A 20,146-nucleotide genomic window follows, 5' to 3' on the forward strand; every position below is an offset into this window, starting at 1 on the left:
TAAGATAAATTTCTGGAAAGTAGTGATCAAGGAAAAACACTGCAGGAAGTGGATCTGGGTGAGGGAGGTGTTGAAATGGGACATGCCTTCATGATCCTAAACTTTTAAATCGACTGTTGAGATATAGTTTAGACAGAAAGGGTAATCATCTTAAGTGCACGTTTTGATGAACTTTATACATAACCTATGCAACGACCACAACAATAAAATATATAAAACATTTTCATCACCCTGGAAAGTTCCAGATGCTATAATCCCAGTCAACTTCCCAACCTTACCCCCTCCTCCCGTTCCAGTTCCAGGAAACCACTGCCCTGTTTCTTCTCTAGGCTATTACGGTCTTTTTAGGGTTTCATAAAAATGGAATCCCTTATGTTCTTTGTATCATAACGCTTAATTCTTTAATTTTATTAGTTTACAAACAAATCTATTGTACTGCGGTTAGAGACAAGATAGTTCAGAGAAGAGCATTTACTTCCCTGACAGAGCCACTTAGTCTTGCTGAAAACCAATTTTCTGTTCCCAGAGTCAGGAGCTGACTTTAGTTAACTGGTTCAGGAGTGAACTGGTGTAGAAATCAGGAAGTCCGTTTGTTAGTATGCAGTGAGAATAACCATCAAGTTTACTTGTGTAGCTGATCATATTTGCTCCCTGTTACTCTATCTGTATGTAAATCCAAATTAGTTGCTTGGTGAGCATTCTATCCGAGCAAGGGGAGTGACTTAGAGAACCATATGGCTACAGAACATCATGCTGTGACAGCATAGTCATCCTGTCCTTATTTATGGCTCTCTTACTCTGCATATCCTTTTGGTTATGAGGAACAGGGTATGCACATATTTTAGTACAAACATTTTTCAAACATGTAGTGAAGTTGAAAGAATTTTACAATGAACACCAGCATACCCATCACCTAGAGTCAGCTGTTCACGCTGTACCATACTTGACTTATCAGGTATTTCTATCCATTCCATTTATCAATCCATCTTATTTTTAATGCATGTCAAAGTGAACATCAGACCTCAGTATACTTCTTCCTAAATACTTACACATGCACTTGGATATATTTTTACTTCTTTCACACCATATTGAGACAGCTTGCAAGCGATTAATCTCATCTACCATGTGTAGATTTATGGATAGTAGTACATTGCTTTGCTGACATAACGCACAGTTCATTTTAGCTCACATAGGTTTATCATTCAAATTTTGGAACTTATGAAGGCCCGGAGAAAAGCTGGGGGCAAAGATTTATCTACATTTTGCTTATATATACTTGTACCTCCCCCATGCTTCTAAGAAATGACTCTCTGGCAGTTGGTATAATTTTAAATTTTGAATCAAGTCATTCCAAGGTTCTCAAATATCATTTCCATTTATCTAATCATGACCTTATTTCAAAAACGTGTAACTGTTAAGGGGTGAGAGAACAATAAATTTGACCAAGGCCTGGATATTCGATGAAATTTAAGACTTAGTAATTTTGTAATGTTTGGAATGATACTGTGTAGACAATATTGTGATAAAGTGATAAATACAAAAGAAGAATCCTTACTCTTTAGAGATTGATGCTGAAGTGTTTACAGAATTTTGGAATAATATAGCATCTGGGATTTATTTCAAAGTAATTTAGGGGTAGTGGAAAGTGGACGAGATTGTGTCAAACAGAATTGACCATGAGTAAGAATTGGAGATGTTTGTCTGGGGTTCATTAATAATGTTCTCACTACTCTTGTTTAGATTTGGAAATTGCCATAAAGAGAATTGAAATTATATAATAATAATAAAGGGTAGGATATTACTAGGCATTCAAATGCAAGAGTGAGGGAAACTTAAGTTCTTTTTAGAGAAACTCTTAACCTTAATATAAAACTTTTCCTTCTATTTAATCTGTAAACATCATTTTTGCCATTACTATAACTTCTTATTCCTTCCTGTGAATTAAAATGCAAATTCCTAAACCTTTGTTCAAGCTATCTACTTAAGGAAGATGTTGATAAGCAAAATGGTTGACTTCAGGTCTGAGTAATTTACTTACTAAGTAATAAACCCTGAAGTTTTAAATTGCAGACCATATGTAGAGAACTAGAGTACATGTTTGGTATAGTATTGGCAGGCGGCAAATGTATGTTATAAACTGAAGAAACCGTTTTTCCTCTGAAGTACAGGTGAACCTGAGAACCAGTGTTAAATAGGTCTTGTAACAAAGTGATGCCCTAGTTTAATGAGTATTTCTGAGATAGATGTGTTGCAGTACTGGTACTATTGAAAGGTAAGACTGCCAATAAGAAATGACTAAAAGGACTTTTAAGACACACGAGATGGCATTATGATATTGTTGGCATGAGTGTGCCATGTAATCGTAGATACAAATGATATCAAAATGAACATTTCCTATTCTCCTCCCCAGTTTTCTTACAAATGAAGCACAGCAGGAAGTTATCCATGCTAATCATCTGGCAAGGCTTTTGTTAACAATCTCACCTAGTTTGTTTTCCAACCTTTCTAATAAGAGTGCATTTTGCAGTCTTCTAGGATCTCCAGAGTGAAACTCACTGTGGCCAGGATTCTAACTTGGAGGGATCATGGAGCAGTATACAGCAAACAGCAATAGTTCGACAGAGCAGATTGTTGTGCAGGCTGGACAGATTCAGCAGCAGGTATGGACGTAAAACTGCTTTAAACGGCACCGCAAAGGAGCCGATACTGGCACTGCTCAAGTGGGGATGTAGAGGTACCAGATCTTAGGAATAATAGGTCTGGTGATTTGTGCCAAAGTGCTTTTTGAAGGTTGGGTTTGTTGCCATTACCCTCGTGCTCCTTGTGTTCAGAGCTTCTGTCCGTGACCACATAGAACTTGCTTTTCACAAGAGCCTGGTTTAATACGAAATTGCCCATTTTATTTTATTAAAATGTCTGTTCTCAAAATAGTCTGTTCTCAGATGGCAATGTGCAACTTGGGTTTTTTCTGGATTCAGGTTTGTCATTTCTCTTCTTGATTAAGCTAGCCTGTGATCTTTTAAGGCTTCAGCCACCGTTGGATAAACCAAGATAGTCCACTTCCAAGAAATCCGCTGTTCTTTGATTTGATCCGCCACGGTGCTTAGTTTGGAAAGCTCTAGATCAACTTGAGGTTAATATTTAGATAAGCACTCTTATGGATAAGCTCATATTGGAAAGGAATTCCCTGCCAGTTTATTCCTAATTAAGATAGATTCCTTTCTTGAATTTATACAGAGATTACATTTTCTGATGCCCTATCCCTGGCTTTATTTTAGTGTAAACTTTACTTGTATTTCTCCCTCGAAGAAAATAAATTTGTTATGCGTTGATTGGACCCAAGGCCAAGGTTGGGAATGTTTTGTTTACAAAAGGGAACTTAGAGAATAGAGAAAAGTAGATGGTAGGGAGTGCAAAGGCTATTTTGATAGTGAGTTGTTCCTATCTGATGATCAAAGGCGAGAGCTGACTCTTGATTAAAAGAGTAATTATTTAAGTTCATTCACTAGCTTTCCTTCCACACAGCTGCTGTGGCTCTGTCAGCTTCCTTCAAAGGCTTCCTCCCTAGGGAAGGGGATTCCACAAAGGGCCCTCTATTCGCACCAGTGCCCTGATGGACAAATTCTTGTTCCATTAGAACTTCCCACTAGAGGGTATAAAGTTTAGGTTAAATCACTGAAAACATTGTTTCTAAGGCAATCCAACTGAGTAGAAGTAATACTTAGTTTGGGGACGTGAGGGCATTGACCAGCATGAAGACGATTTTGGGTCACAGTGATTGCTTCATTCTTCCTATCTGGTGATTGTATTTAAGTCCCAGAAATTCTTCATTGTAGCTTCAAAGGTGTTAAAACCTGATAACTTTGTTGTTGTGAACTCATTTAGAGAAATAAAAAGAACATGAAAATAATGATAACCAGAAGGAATAAATGCTTATTTTGGGGAGGAAGGAGTGCATTAAAATTTTTTTGTGTTAAGGATGACAACTATTTTGATGATTCAAGTCATGGAAGTATGTTTTGAGTTTCACTCTGGGGACTCGGGCTAATATTTTTAATCCTGCTACCCACAACAAAACAGCTCAGTGTAGGGAGTCAATACAGTTTGAAAGTCCTCTATTGGGTGGAGCTATTCAAAGAAGATGCCCTCCCTCTCCAGTAAGAGGTAAGGTGTTCTCATGTCTTGACCTATACATTTCCTTCCTGATACATTTCAAGCTCTTCCTGTTCCTGTTCTCAGCAGCAGGGTGGTGTCACTGCTGTCCAGTTGCAGACTGAGGCCCAGGTGGCATCCGCCTCAGGCCAGCAAGTCCAGACCCTCCAGGTAGTGGTGCCCTCTCTGATTCTCTGTAAGCACTGCATGAACTTCTCCTGTCCTCATGTCTGGTGCTATTTGTGGTAGGGTCTCCAGGAGGAATGGCAAAGTCAATTGCATGTCCTTGATGCCGTTAACTTGCCTTTGAGGCTTATAAGATTCCAGTTTCCTCATGTTTCGTGCCTAGTCATGTAGTGACCTCAGTATCCATTTCCTAAAAATTGAATTTGGCTATCATGTTTCTTTGGGGATACCTGGAAAGGAAATGGTGTAAGTGGCATGAAGAAATTCTTACAAGTGCCATTAGAATCTTACCTGTTTAGAGCCCAAGCTCTGTAATCAGACTGCATAGTAAAATTTCATGAATTTGGGTTATGTTAGAGGAATAGAAAATATCTAGTGTTAGATTGCGCTTTATTTTTATTAAAAGGGCAACTCAGGTACAAAATAATCAAAATAAACCTTGTTCTTGGCAAGGTTTATCTACTCAGTGAATCTTGTTAATCTCTTAACTGTTGCCTTTTCACTACCTTTCCTGGGGAAACCATGACCTATTTTATTATTAGATTTGCAGAGATTATCTTACACCTTTTGCTTGGACAGAGGTGGCATATGCTTTCTAGAAGTCTCCAGTCTTAGAGCCACTCACTATAAGAATTCCTAACCAGTGCAGTTCCCTAACATTATATATGGCCAAGTTAACTGTCCTAAATCAGGGGTATATTTTGGCCAGTTCCTAGGTAATGAAAAGTAGAAGCATAAGTCTTCTCTGTGTCTGCCCGTTACTTTGATTAACATGACTGTATTTTTGAGAAATTGGCAAAATTTGAGTGCCCTGCCTTTTTTCCTCCAGTGAATGGAAATGATTCAAAGTAGGACCTCGAATGCAGAACTGGCATCTCATTAGTGCTGCTCAGCACCCTGCAGTTCCCTGGCCCTTGCCGCAATCCTTTTTTACGTTAACCTTTCATCCCCTGCCCCATGCCTGCCACCTGTAGTGTCTGATGATGCCCTGCAGACAGTTCTGAACAAGGCTGAGCTTGTAGCTACTCCCAAACTAGGTTCGAATCTCAGACTTCAACAGCTTGTTATTCATGCTTCTCATGCTTGCTTCATCTCCTTGATACATGAAACAGTATTGTCATTAACCACTTGTGGAATGGAAATGTAACATGCTCTTAACTGTATGGCTTCTTGTCTGATGCATGTGTCCTTGTAATCATTCATATGTCGTAAACACAATGAGCTCCTGGGAGTCTCCCAGCAGTTTATCATGTACACGTTTAGCATGTCCATGAGGGGAGACGTTTAAGATGATGGGTAGTGAGAAATTATGAACAGTTGTGCCTCAAAACTTGTGTTTCTTATTTCTATAGATTTTCTTGAAAAGAAATGGCAACACCTTATGGAAATGATGAAAATCTTTCCTCTAGGGGTCTCATTATTTTGAAAAATCTTAAATCCTTGTTTCAGTTATTCACGTAATAAATATTCAGAATGGTCTTTTCTGATGGGGTATGTGCAAGCATGACTGTAGCAAAGAGAATTTAATTTGATAAGGAAAGGAGAAAACATGAGAGACTCCGATTGTAAAGTCCTTTAAAAAGTAAAGTGGAATTTCTCCATGAGCAGTTTATAAAACTTAGGATTACAGTGTTCCTGAAGATTCTGATGCATTTGGTGGTGGTGGTGGTGAGGAGGGGGCCTTAATATCTAATCTGTTTCATCTAGGGCAGATTGATCTTTTAACTAGTTAGTGTTATTTAAACATACTTGCAGTGGCATTAAGAATGAGTATTTTAGTCATATGAGAAATCTTGTGGTCTGCTACAAATAATTCCTCAAAACAAGCATAGCATCTGAAAATGAAAGTTTTGGATTTCTAGCTATTGTTTTGAACATTCCATTTCACTTCTAACATGGCTTGTTTTTTGGTTTCCAGAATTCATTCAGTTAGTTAGGTATTTTTATATTGGGACTCAGGATGTTACAGAGCATGTATAGTGCCTTGACTTCTAGAGTAGTTCATTGATTGCAAGAGCTTGAAAGTTGGGACTCTTTGGTACACTTCAGTGTGTAATTCCCATATTCATCACTGCTTCTGTTAAAACTAAAACAACTATCAGAGTCCAGCATGAGAATTCTACCACAGAGATTGAAAACTGACCAGAAATATTTCTAGGCCTTTTCCTGGTGGGCTCTTGAAAGAACCATAGGACTAGAATTCCCAGAGTGAGATAAAGAGGGTAAAAGTTGTGTATTTCATTAATGCCTGAGAGACTATGGGGGAAAAGGGTCTTCTCCATAAGCTTCCAGAGCTGCTTGGTACCCACCCTTCTACAGTCTCTGCTGGGTAGTTTGATTTATTCTTTCTAAGTTACTTAGAATTTGCACTCAGCCACCATCACCACCATCAACTCTCCCTCTCATTGCTTCCTCTCCAGCCTTCCTTAGAAACTGTTCCTGAATATTGGGTCTCTAAACGCACATAGTCTGTATTCCTCAGGGATTTAGCCTATATTTGCTGATAAATGTCTTATATCTGTTGAGACTTTAAAGACCCTGAATATACTTAATTATATCTGACCTTACAGTATCCAACTTGGCGTTTAGTCAAAGATAGAGTATTTTTAAAGAGGATAACTTGAGGACAAGGACTTGAGACTTAATTCCTAAGTGTCTCTCCTGCCTTTTCCCCCTCCACCAAGGCCGCAGAATAATTCCAGTGACTATCTTTTGGTGAAAACCATTTTGTTATTTCATTGTTCTTATTTTATTTCATTCTAGGTCCAGGGGCAGCCATTAATGGTACAGGTCAGTGGAGGCCAGTTAATCACATCAACTGGCCAGCCTATCATGGTCCAAGCTGTCCCTGGTGGACAAGGTCAAACCATCATGCAAGTACCTGTGTCTGGGACACAGGGTTTGCAGCAGGTGAGTGATGCAAAAAATGTTCAGACAGAATATCAGAATAGAGTCTTAAAGACGAGGTTGTTAGAAACTGTTAGACAATTGATTTTACATTTGTTTCCCAGCCTATATTCATAGTTAATCAGTTTTCTACTTTTGTGGTATCCTTGATATAAAACAGAGCTGTATAGAAATTGGGCATTTTTGAGTAGGGCAACATATTAGGCATGAACTTGGGTCTGTGTAAAGAATACGAAAAGATGAGAGTCTAGGTTAATAGACTAGGTTAATGCATTGGTTTGATCTTTGTTGGAGCTTCTGGGAACCGAGGGAGGGAATTTATAGTGTGCTTTGGAAATTGTTGTTTTTGGTCAGGAATGTCATCCTTTTCATTTCTTTCCAAGTACTTTATAGTTTGAATTATCTGGCAGGTGATAAAAAAGAATTTCAGTCCAAACCCATTGCACACACCTAAAGCTATATTTAGAGCAAAATTTATAACCATTAAGTACTTTTAGTTTAAAAGAACTGAAAACTGGATTTTTTTCATAAAGCTAGGAAAAGAATAACATGAGCAAAAAAGTAGGTTAAAATTTTTTAAAAACTACCAAAAATGTAGGAAGGGTAAATAAAAGCGGATTCTTTAAACAGATCAGTAAAGTAGTTAGGTAAAGCTATTGGAAAGACTGATTCTAAAAACAAGGGTAAACAAGACATGCAGCTCTGTGGCATCAAATTTTTTAAAACTAGAGGAATTTTTATCAAGCAGGTAAAAAAGAGTTTATATCCAATGCTAGAATGTATGTAGAGAAAAGGAAACACTCCTTGTTATTGGTAATTTAAAATTCTGAAGGCATCTCGCTATTAAATTCATAAATATAAACCTTTGCTCTTTCTGCCCCACTTCTGAGAATCTTTGTGTAATAAGAAAAGGACCCATGGGGGGAGGGGAGGAATGGAAAATGTACAAAGACATTTATTGCAACACTGTACTAGCAAAAAAAAAAAAAAAAAAATGTCCTGAATGCCTGTTTCATCAATAAGGCCAAAGAAATGGCTGAATCCATCATACTCCATATAGGATATTTTGTCCTTATTAAAAAGGACGAACTGTTAGCTGGGGAGGTACTCAATATTGAAGTATTTTTAGTAAAAAATAATTTGCCGAGAAATAATGTGATTCTGGTAATGAATAGCCAAATGCCTGCGGGTATGTAGTAGGTTTGTTTATCTGTGTTTCATTTTAAGTTAAAATGATCACGTTAATAATTTAGTTTTTATCGCTTTTAATCCCTTCATAATGATTGATCAATTTGATGAATCAGAATTTACAAAGTGTATTCAAAGAATTTGTTTGTTTGTTTTTGGCTTTTTGCTTTTATAGGTAAAGTTAACCTTAAATGTATTTGAGTGCGATTCCTTTATTTTTCAGTTGAATTCTTAAGGTAATTTCTTTGGAGTGGGGGGATTGCTTGAGCAAAGGGTAAGACCATTTTTAAGGCCATTGGCATATTTTGCCAAGATAGAGTTGTAGTTGGGATTAAAAATAGTTTTCACATTGCTCCATGCATAAATGTATGAGGCTTTAAATATATTTTGTGAGTGTGCTCGCCGCAGTTTCATACTGCTATTTCATTTCTGTCCTCCTCTCATTGCCTCCTCTTTCAGCCCCCCTTGCCACGCCTTCCTCCCCACTGTCAAATAGAAGCTGTGATCAAACACCAGGAAGAGCGTGCTATGAGTACAGTGGCCTGACTTTCATTCCCAGGTCTGCCATTAAACAGGATTTCTGGTCTTGCCTACGTCATTTGATTCTCCATGTTCTCATCCAGAAATGCAGTTTCTATCCGGTGATTCTTAGGGTTCATTCCAGCTCTAAATTCTGTGATTTTATGGGAGCTTTTTTGGTCTATAAGAGACTTTGAGAGGTTATTTATCTCATTCCCTTCCCTCCGAAGTAGGACTATAATCACACCATCCTCGAGAAATTCTTTTCTGTTAACCTATATAAAGCTCTAGGTACGATTCTATAGAGGAGTATTTCTTAGCCTTTTTTTGTTTTTGTTTTTTTGTTTGTTTTGTTGTTTTTTCAAACCTTTTTTGGATTATATGCTCTATTATAAAATTTTAGTGACGTCTATATTCTCGTAGAAAAGGTCCAAATGTCCAGATACATGCTAAGTTTGCATATAATTTTGGGTTAAGATCCCTGGCTTGATAAAGACCATGGAACCAAAGTGGGGGGGGGAGGCAAGAATATTGGAAGTTGATATATAACAATAATAGTATAAAATATCAGTGAAGAAGTGGTTTAAAAATGACATAGAAAAAGAAAATCGATTTCTACTTCATACTATATATACTTGGTAGATTTACAGATCTAAATGTAAAGTAGCATACTTGGAAACTTTTAGACTTTATTCACTGGGGAATTTTCTTTATATTGTGGAGGGAGAGAAGTAATTTTTTAGAGACATAAAAACCAAATTGATTTGCCTACTTAAATTTATATACATCTAAATGTAAATGAAAGCAAAAGGGTGCAGGTGTGTGGAAGATAGTAACATATAGTTGGGTTTGTATCCAACATACATAAAGAATGTTTATGTATTGATATGAAAATGATAGTCAAGTAGAAAAATGGGCATAGAATATGAATAGATGGAGAAGGAAACCTAATGACTGAAACAGGTATTCCTTCCTATTTGAAACTCAGGTAGGAAGTAGATTCAGATAATTAAATTATTCACTTACTTATTTGCTACTACTTTCTAAGTGCCAATTATGAGCTGAGTATTTGGCAAAAGTAGTTAAGAGGACCTAGGTAGGGGATTCTGGGAAGATGGCAGAGCAGGACATACCAGGAATCTATCTCCCCACCTACACGACAACTGTACTCTCAAAAACTGTCTGACATAAACTATTTTGACACTCTGGATTTTACTGACAACTTTTTTACTTCCAGGGCAAGGCATAGACTTATATTGAAGTTAATTTCAATAAGTATCTGCTTTTAGCACAGTGCCAGCTACCCAGTACCCTAGCAGGCAACTGAACACATGTCTTAGAGGAGCTTATGTGCAGCTTAAAGGAGCTAGAGTGAGCAGAATGGACCTTGTTCTCTAAAATCAGAGAACATCAATTGCTGTTTCTGATCACAAAAGTACAGAGACCAGCAAGATACATGGAGCAGAAACTGACAGAATTGAGGAGAGAAGTAGACAACTCTATAACAATAGTTGGAGATGTCAGTACCCTCCTCTTAACAATAGGCAGAACAACCAGGCAGAAGATAAGTAAGGAAATAGAGTACGCAAAACAACAGACCAACTAGATAAGACAAGCATACATAGAATAATCAACAATAGCATAAACATTATCCTCAAGTGCATATGGGACACCTTCCAGGAGAGACCATATGTCAGGTCACAAATTAAGTCTTAGGTAGACTGCATATAAAGTATCTTCTCTGACCACAATGGGATAAAGTTAGAAATCAACAACAGAAATAAAAGTGCAAACTTCACAAATTCATGGAACTCTTAATAGTGCACTCTTAAGTAATAAATGGATCAAAGGAGAAGTTACATGAGAAATTAGAAAATACAGATGAATGAAAACAAAGACACAGCATACCAGAAACTCACAGGACATAGCAAAAACCGTGTTAGGGGGGAATTTATGGCTCTAGATGCTTACATTAAAAAAATAAGAAAGACTGACTGACAATCTACAATCTCGCCTTATGAATTCAGGAATGAGAAAAAGAATGAATTAAACCCAGAGCTGGCCAAAAGAAAGCAGAGATAAATGAAATAATAAGAAAACAGTAGAGAAAACAAATGAGACCAAAAGTTGCTTCTTCAAAAATAATCAATAAAATTGACAAATCTTTAGCTAGATAGACTAAAAAAGAAAAATCTCAAATAACTAAAATCAGAAATGAAAGCCACTGGGTGGCTCAGTCAGTTAAGCATCCAGCTCTTGATCTTGGCTCAGGTCATGATATCACAGTATGTGAGTTCAAGCCCTGCATCAGGCTCTGTGCTATCTGCATGGAGCCTGCTTGGGATTCTGTCTCTCCTTCTCTATGCACCTCCTCCCTAGCTTGTGCTTTCTCTCTCTCAAAATAAGTAAGTGAACTTTAAAAAAAAAAAAAAAAAAATATATATATATATATATATATATATATATATATATATATATAAAGAAATGAAAGTGAGGATGTTACTACCAATTCTACAGAAATGAAAAGATCATAGGAGTATTATGAGCGAGATCATGGCAGAGTAGTAGGGGGACCGTATGCTTGCATCATCCCTTATACACAGCCAGATAAATATCAATCCATTCTGAACACTTAAATATATCTGAGGCCTGAAAGAACTGCACATTTAGAGGGAGAAAAATGGCCGCATAATGGAAGGTAGGAGCATCAGAGAGTTGATTTGGAGGAGAAAAGAATTGTGGGTGCTGTAGAGGGGAAGGAGCCCTGAACATGGAGAGAGAGAGAGAGCGAGTGAGCAGTATGCAGGGGATTGCATGAGAAAAGTTCTTTCCTAAAACCATTGACTAGGGAAAGGGGAAGGGCTGGTTATTGCAAATTTTTGCAAGCAGTGGCACTAGAAGTCTAAAGTTTTGGAAGTCCACACCATTGTTAGAATTCTGCCTGGCAGGCTTAGCGGTACTCCTGTGGAGAAGGAGGGCAAAGGCCTATGAGCAGACAGCGTGCTCTGAGGATCCGTTGGGCTACACAGGGAGCAGCAGTTCCCCTTCTTGGAGTGCATTTGGGAGAGGAGGCACTGCTTCCTGGGACAGAAGAGAAGGTGGATGCCATTGAGTGGCTGCGTTAACCAACATAGCAACAGGGGCACCTGCTGAAGGCATCTAATCTGGAAGCCAGCTTTTGGCTGTGCTTTATGATAAACTCCTAGCATCGTGCAGTTCTGCGAGTAGGACAAACTGTCACCAGCCACAGTGCAGTGAGACCCTCCCTCAGAGGATCAGCATGGGTCTGCCCTGTGTCCCTAAGATTTGGAGTTTTGAAATCCAACTACACACCTGAGATAAAAATTGGGAGCACCCATATATATATATATATATATATATATCAATTAACAAAGAAACTCACTGATAATAACATGATAATAGTAGGGGACTTTAACACCTCCCTTTATAGCAATGGACAGATCATCTAAGAAAATCAACAAGGAAACAATGGCTTTGAATGACACACTGGACCGGATGGACTTAACAGATACATACACAACATTTCATCCTAAAGCAGCAGAACACATTCTTTTCCAGTGCACTCAGAATGTTCTCCAGAATAGATCACATACTGGGTCACAAATCAGACCTCAAGAAGTACAAAAGGATAAAATCATACCATGCAAATTTTCAGACTACAACACTATGGAACTTGAAAGTCAACCACAAAAAAATTGGAAAGACCACAAATACTTAGAGGTTAAAAACATGCTACTAAAGAATAAATGGATTAACCAGGAAATTAAGGAAGAAAAAAAAATACATGGAAACACATGGAAATGAAAGTACAACAGTCGAGAACCTTTGGGATGCAGCAAAGGCAGTCATAACAGGGAAGTGTATAGCAATACAGGCTTGCCTCCAGAAGTAAAAAAAAGTCTCAAATGTACAACCTAACTTTACACCTAAAGGAGCTAGAAAAGGAACAGCAAATAAAGCCTTTTAACGCCAGGAAAAGAAGGGAAATAATAAAAATTAGAGCAGAAGTAAATGCTATAGAAACAAAAAACCCAGTAGAACAGATTAATGAAACTAAGAACTGGGCCTTTGAAACAATTAATGAAATTGATAAACCCCTGCCAGACTTCTCAAAAAGAAAAGACAAAGGCCCCATATAAAATCATGAAGGAAAGAGGAGAGATCATAGCCAATACCACAGAAATATAAAAAGTCGAAAGAATATAACTACACATGAAAAATTATGCCAACAAACTGGGTAAACTGGAAGAAATGGATATTCCTGGAAACATAACAACTACCAAAACTCAAACAAGAAATAGAAATTTTGAACAGACCCACAACCAGCAAAGAAATTGAATCGGTAGTCAGAAATCACATAACAAACCAAATTCCAGGGTCAGGTGGCTTCCTAGGGGAATTCTACTAGATATTTAAAGAGTCCATACCCATTCTTCTCAAACTGTACCAAAAAAACAGAAATGGAAGGAAAACTTCCAAACTCCTACAAGGCCAGTATTACCTTGATTTCAAAACCAGACAAAGACCCCATTAAAAAGGAGAATTGCCGGTCAATATCCCTGATGAACACTAATGCAAAAATTCTCAACCAAGATACTAGCAAATTGAATCCAATAGTACATTAAAAGAATTATTCACCACAATCAAGTGTGATTTATTCATGTGCTGCTGGGGTGGTTCAATATTCACAAATCAATGTGATAAACCACATTAATAAAGGATAAGAACCATATGATCCTTTTGGTAGATGCAAAAAAGCATTTGACAATATACAGCATCCACTCTGATAAAAACCCTCAACAAAGTAGGAATAGAAGGAACATACCTCAACATCATAAAAGCCATATACAAAAGACCCAATATCCTCAATATGGAAAAATTGAGGGCTTTTCCTCTATGGTTAAGAGCAAGGCAGGGATATCCACTCTCACATTGTTATTTAGCATTACTGGAAATCCTAGCCTCAGCCATTAGACAACAAAAAGAAATAAGAGGCATTCAAATCAGCAAGGAGGAGTCCAACTTTATTTATAGACAGCATGTAGAAAACCCAAAGACTCCACCAAAAAAATGCTGGAACTAATACGTGAATTCAGCAAAGAAATTAACTACATTTACAATTGCCCAGAAACCATAAGACACCTACCAATAAACCTAACCAAAGAGGTAAATGACCTGTACTCTGAAAACTATAGAACACTTATGAAAGAAATTGAATAGAACACAAAGAAATGGAAAAACATTCCATGCTTGTGGATTGGAAGAACAAACATTATTAAAATTTTTATACTACCTAAAACAATATACACATGTAATATAATCCCTATGAAAATGCCACCAGCGTTTTTCACAGAGCTAGAGGAAACAATCCTGAAATTTGTATGGAACCACACACACACACAAAAGCCCCAAACAAAAAACCTAATAGCCAAAGCAATTTTGAAAAAGAAAAGCAAAGCTGAAGACATCACAATTCCAGACTTTTAAGCTGTATTACAAAGCTGTAATCATCAAGACAGTATGGTACTGGCACAAAAACAGACACAGATCAACAGACCAGGAAAGAAAACCCAGAAATGGGCCCACAACTATATGATCAACTGCCATCTTCGACAAAGCAGGGAACCTGTCCAATGGAAAAAAGATGGTATTAGAAAAACTGGACAGCAACATTGAGAAGAATGAAACTGAACCACTTTCTAATATGATAGACAAAAACAAATTAAAAATGGATGAAAGATCTAAATGTAAGAAAACCATCAAAATCCTACAGGAGATACAGGCAGCAATCCCTTCAACCTCAGCCAGAGCAGCTACTTCTTCTAGACAAGCCTCTGGAGTGAAGGGAAACAAAAGCAAAAATGAACTGTCTGAACTTCATGAAGATAAAAAGTAGTTTCTAAGGAAACCATCAACAAAACTGAAAGGCAACCAGCAGAATGGGAGGAGATATTTGCAAATGACATGTCTGATAAAGTGTTAGTATCCAAAATCTATAAAGAAGTTAAACTTAACACCCCAAAAATAGAAAAGCAGTTAAGAAATAGGCTGAAGACATGAATAGATACTTTTCCAAAGAAGACATCCAAATGGCAAAGAGACACATAAAAAGATGCTCAACATCACTCATCGTCAGGGAAATGCAAATCAAAACTACAATGAGAACCTGTCAGAATGGCTAAAAACACAAGAAACAACAGATGCTGGCAGGGATGTGGAGAAAAAGTAACCCCCTTGCACTGTTGGTGGGAATGCATGCAAACTAGTGCAGCTACTCTAGAAAACGGTACAGAGGCTCCTCAGAAAGTTAAAAATAGTACTACTAGTTATATACCCAGAGGATAAAAATACAGATTTGAAGGGCACATGCACCCCGATGTTTACAGCAGTGTTATCAGCAATAGCCAAACTATGGAAAGAGCCCAAATGTCCCATCAACTGATGAATGGAGATGTGGTATATATACACAATGGAATGTTGCTCAACCATCAAAAAGAATGAAATCTTGGGGTGCCTGGGTGCCTCAGTTGAACCCAACTCTTGGTTTCAGCTCATGTCATGATCTCAGAGTTCATGGGATTGAGCCCTGCTGTTAGCACAGAGCCTGCGTGAGATGGACTGAGAGACTCTCTCTCCCTCCCCTCCCCCCTTCCTTTCTCTCCCCTCCCCCACTCCTCAAAATAAACTTTTTTAAAAAAGAATGAAATCTTGCATTTGCAATGATGTAGATGGATATAGAGTATAAATACTATATGATTTCATTCATGTGGAATTTAAGAAAACATGAACTTAGAGAAAAGAAATAAAGGAAGCAAACCATAAGAGACTCTTAATTATAGAGAACAGAGAGAGAGAGAGAGACAGCAGGGTTGATGGAAGTGAGTGGGGGATGGGCTAAATGGGTGATGGCGATTAAGGGAGGGCACTGGGGATGAGTGCTCAGTGTTAAATGTAAATGAGAAGACCCTAAATTCTACAGGTGAAACCAGTTTTACCATATATTTAACTAGGATTTAAATAAAATCTTGGGGGGAAAAGTATTATGAGCAGCTAAATGCAGCAGATTGAATAACCTAAAAGAATAAATTCCTAGAAATAAAACCTCCTCTACCAAGACTCAATTACAAAGAAATAGGAAGTCTGAAAAAAATCTGAATAGACCCACAATTAGTATGTGATAAGAAACCAAAATCTATATAGAGCTATCATTACTAAGAAGCTTGAATCAATAATAAAAAACTCCCAACAAATAAAACCATTCATGGCTACCCTGGCATATTTTACCAAAAATCTGACAAACTAATACCATTTCTCAATTTTTTCCCTAAAATTAGAAAAGAGCACTTGTAATTCATTCTATGAGGCCAGCATTATTCTGGTTCTAAAACCAAACAAAGACATTACCAAAAAAAAAGTTACAGACCAAAATTAATTATGAACATGGATCAAAAATCCTCTCATAATACTAGCAAACCAAATCCAGAGCATATTAAAAGTTCCACACCATGACCAAATGGGATTGATTCCTAGAGGGAAAAGTGCTTCAACATAGAAAATTGATCAATGTAATATACTACAGTAACAGAATGAAGGGGGAAAATCCCTAGTCTCTTGAAATAACACCCAGATCAAAAATGTCTGTTGATTGAACGAATGAATGAACTAATGAAAAAGGGAGATGAGGGAAACTTTTGCTCTATACCCTTCGCTGTTGCTTAGGTGTGAACTTGTATATAAAATACTAGAAATTTTGAGCTGTGGGGTCTTCCTAGATGTATTCTCTTTTGTTCTTAAAGAAATGTGTACTGTTGCTGTTACATGAAAACAGGATTAGGTCCACCCGATAGTTAAAATGTTACTGGTTTTTTTTATTATAAAAAACAAATATTTTCCAAATTTCTTGTTATATTTATGATGACACTCCTAATAATAGAAAGTTAGCCATAGCCATTAAAAAGAGAAATGAAAGAAGACAGATTTGAAAAGCACAGGTTCCCTCTCTACCCATAATTGTTAGCTGGGGTTTTGCTATCCAAACCCAGGAATCAAATTATAAATGCAAATTAAATCAAAATTAGCAAACATTAAATAGTACCAGGTATTAGTGAAGGTGTTGGAAAATAGATGTAGGAGGCATATAATCGGACACTTGTATTATCTTTTGCTGCAGATAAATCATTCTACATGTTAGTGATTTAAAACAACAAATTACTATCACAGTTTTTATGGGTCAGGAATTCTGGCACAGCTTGTCTGGGTCCTCTGACTCTGTCCTCTCCACACACTGTGGGCTGCAGTCAAAGTGAGACTCAACCAGGAAGAATCCACTTTAAAGGTCCACTTACATGGCTCTTTGTAGGCATCAGGTCCTTCCCAACTTTGACCAGAAACACCGGTTCCTATCATATGAGCCTCTCCATAGGGGGGCAGCATATGACACAGCAGCTGTCATCCCTCCGAAGGAGTGAGGGAGAGCGGGAAACAGCCAGCAAGATGGAAGTCACCATCTTTGTAACCTTATCTGGAAAGTGATGTCCCACTACTTTTGCCATGTTCTGTTTGTTAGAAGTGACGCACTGGGTCCAGCACACTCGGGGAAGATCACATAAAAGAGTGATTACCAGAAGGCAGCTGGAAACCATTTTAGAGGCTGCCTACTAGATTCCTATCTCCTTCAACACTGGAATCCTACTTTTTTAAATACTCAGAAACTCATAATATTTACATACGGATATGCATTCTTTTTTTTTTGGTAAAATAAAATTTATAAAAATAAAATTGTTGGAGAAAATCCCAAATTAAGGGGAATGTGTGAATAAATCACCATATAATTATTTAATGTGATACTTGACAAGTAAAATGAGTAAACTAGTTCTGGGGCACCTGGCTGGCTTAGTCGGAAGAGCATGTGACCCTTGATATCAGGTCAGGGTCGTGAGTTCAAGCCCCATGTTGGGTGTAGAGATTCCTTAAAAATAAATAAATACTTTTAAAACTGAGTGAACCAGTTAACTGGCTAAATTTTGAAAATGATGACTGATCAAAGCAAAATGTAGGAAGATAAAATATGTTACTATTTATGTGAAACTTACAAACAGAGAAGAGGACCATATGTTTTTATGAATATACATGTGTAAAATGTTCTGTAAGGATGATCACATTTTAATGCAGTGAATAACTTCTAGATGGGAAGGGAATGTTAAATGAAGCAACTTGTTAAATCTGAGTGGTGACTGCATGGATTTCTAAGATGATAGTCTTGATTTTTCTCTGTTTAAAGCTTTTGTATATACATATTCATAGGCTCCCACTTGGAAAAATTGGGAATAACTTGATTTTTTTTTAACATTTTATTATAGAAGACATTGAACAGACAAAACTGAAGAGAACCGTGTGCTGAATCCCTATCTTGCAGCTTCAACAGTCATCAGCACATAATCAGTCTTCTGGTTGCATCTGTATTCCCTAGCTCCCTCAAGGATTGTTTTGGGTTTACATAATATTATTTCTCATCTATAAAACATACTTCTGGATATGTTTTTAAATGAACATGCTTTAATGCTACGTATAACCATGCCAACGTGGCTCTATATCATCTTTCTTAAAACTGACTTTGACTCCTTAAAAACAATCCCGTATCTAGGCAGCAGCCAAAATTCCCCCATTGTTTCATAAATGGCAAACAACTTACGTCTAATTTAGAACAGAGAGCAGAACAAGACTCTTTTATCTTCTTTTGATCCTTTCTTGCTTTCTAGAGGAATTCGGAGAACTAATACTCCAGGACGAAAGGAGACTCGTGCCAGCGGGGTCCTAACCTTTCTTTGTGTTCTCTTGCACAGATACAGTTGGTCCCGCCTGGACAGATCCAGATCCAGGGTGGGCAGGCTGTGCAGGTGCAGGGCCAGCAGGGCCAGACCCAGCAGATCATCATCCAGCAGCCCCAGACTGCAGTCACTGCTGGCCAGACCCAGGTAATTCCATTCTCTGTCTGTGCAAGAGCACAGTTGATTTGGAAGGGTCAGACAGCTGAGCCAAATAGTTGACAGGGAGTCAGTAAAAATGGGGAAGGAGACCAACACAAATGTTGTATTTTCTTTTTTTAAAAAGTAGGGGTCCTTTTGTTAAATTGTCCTGATTTATTTCCTTCAGACCCAGCAGCAGATTGCTGTCCAGGGACAGCAAGTGGCTCAAACTGCTGAAGGCCAGACCATCGTCTATCAGCCAGTTAATGCAGACGGCACCATTCTGCAGCAAGGTAAGTGGCCTGTGCATTCTGGAGTGCTTGGGACAGCATATCTTTCCATCCTTGGAGCAAATGACTACTTCAGAAATTTTGTGGTGTCCTCTACCCAATGTATTTTTGAACAACAAAAATTTTTTCTAAATCTCCACTGGTGGTTGTTTTTCTTCTCATTAATATGTGACCAGCACTGGTAACATTTGTAGGAGTTCTATAGTGGTTGTTAAAAAGACTGGTCCTGGGGATTATACAAGCTTTTGATCCTTTCTGGGGGAAAAAAATGTTTCTAAATGGAAGATTGGAAATAGGGAGTTTCACAGTTGGTGGTGGAAGAAATAGATCAGAGGTCAAGTTGGTATTTAGTGTTTTTGCTACTTGTGGTTTTATTTCTTTTCTCTCTGGGCTACTTTATTATTAGTTTTTGCCCAAAAGACTTACATGCCTACTATGCTACTTTACTAAGAAAGAAATTTTCTTCCCAAAAGCCTCTAAATTTATTAAGGGAAACATACATGTGACCAAATAAATGCAGTGCAGAGCCTTTATGGAGGTATGTTCTAGGACTAGATAATGCATAAATACAGGAGCCATGTCACTTGTTTGGCTTGGGAGCAGATTGGACTTCAGAGAAGAGGAGATGGCTCAGACAGCTTGAGAGCTTTGGGAAGCTCATTAAATCTGGAAGGGATGTCTCAGAGTCTAGCACTAAACGTTTGACTTGTAGTGAAAATTTAGCAGTATACAACATCCAGTGAGTGCAGGAAGCAAGCGTGCTCTCCTGTGACTCTGGAGAAGGCCACATTGCATTGAGCCCAGGCTGGAGCTCAAACAGAAAATGGTGAGCCAAATCCTTAAGTGGTGCTAGTGATAGTGTGGGAGCATGGTGTGCTTGGTTTAATTTTTAAGTTTTAATTCTGCAGCAGGTTGAGC

General features: G+C 37.8%; 1 protein-coding gene across 8 annotated transcripts in view; it reads left to right on the plus strand.

The window, feature by feature from the left end:
* NFYA (nuclear transcription factor Y subunit alpha) overlaps positions 1–20,146 on the plus strand; it is a 33,659-nt gene that overhangs the window by 5,372 nt on the left and 8,141 nt on the right. For 3 of the 8 annotated variants that reach the window (XM_029943982.1, XM_029943978.1, XM_029943979.1), the window contains exons 2-6: positions 2,528–2,660; positions 4,240–4,326; positions 7,102–7,248; positions 18,816–18,947; positions 19,126–19,231. In XM_029943982.1, the coding sequence (XP_029799842.1) occupies positions 2,586–2,660; positions 4,240–4,326; positions 7,102–7,248; positions 18,816–18,947; positions 19,126–19,231 (547 nt within the window). In that variant the 5' untranslated portion in view covers positions 2,528–2,585. Of the gene's footprint in view, positions 1–2,527; positions 2,661–4,217; positions 4,327–7,101; positions 7,249–18,815; positions 18,948–19,125; positions 19,232–20,146 lie in introns of those variants that run through there. The other 5 variants (XM_029943984.1, XM_029943983.1, XM_029943981.1 and 2 more) reach the window with 4 other exon arrangements.

The sequence above is a fragment of the Suricata suricatta genome, chromosome 7 (genome assembly GCF_006229205.1).
Source record: "Suricata suricatta isolate VVHF042 chromosome 7, meerkat_22Aug2017_6uvM2_HiC, whole genome shotgun sequence".
In the NCBI taxonomy this organism is placed as follows: Eukaryota; Metazoa; Chordata; class Mammalia; order Carnivora; family Herpestidae; genus Suricata; species Suricata suricatta.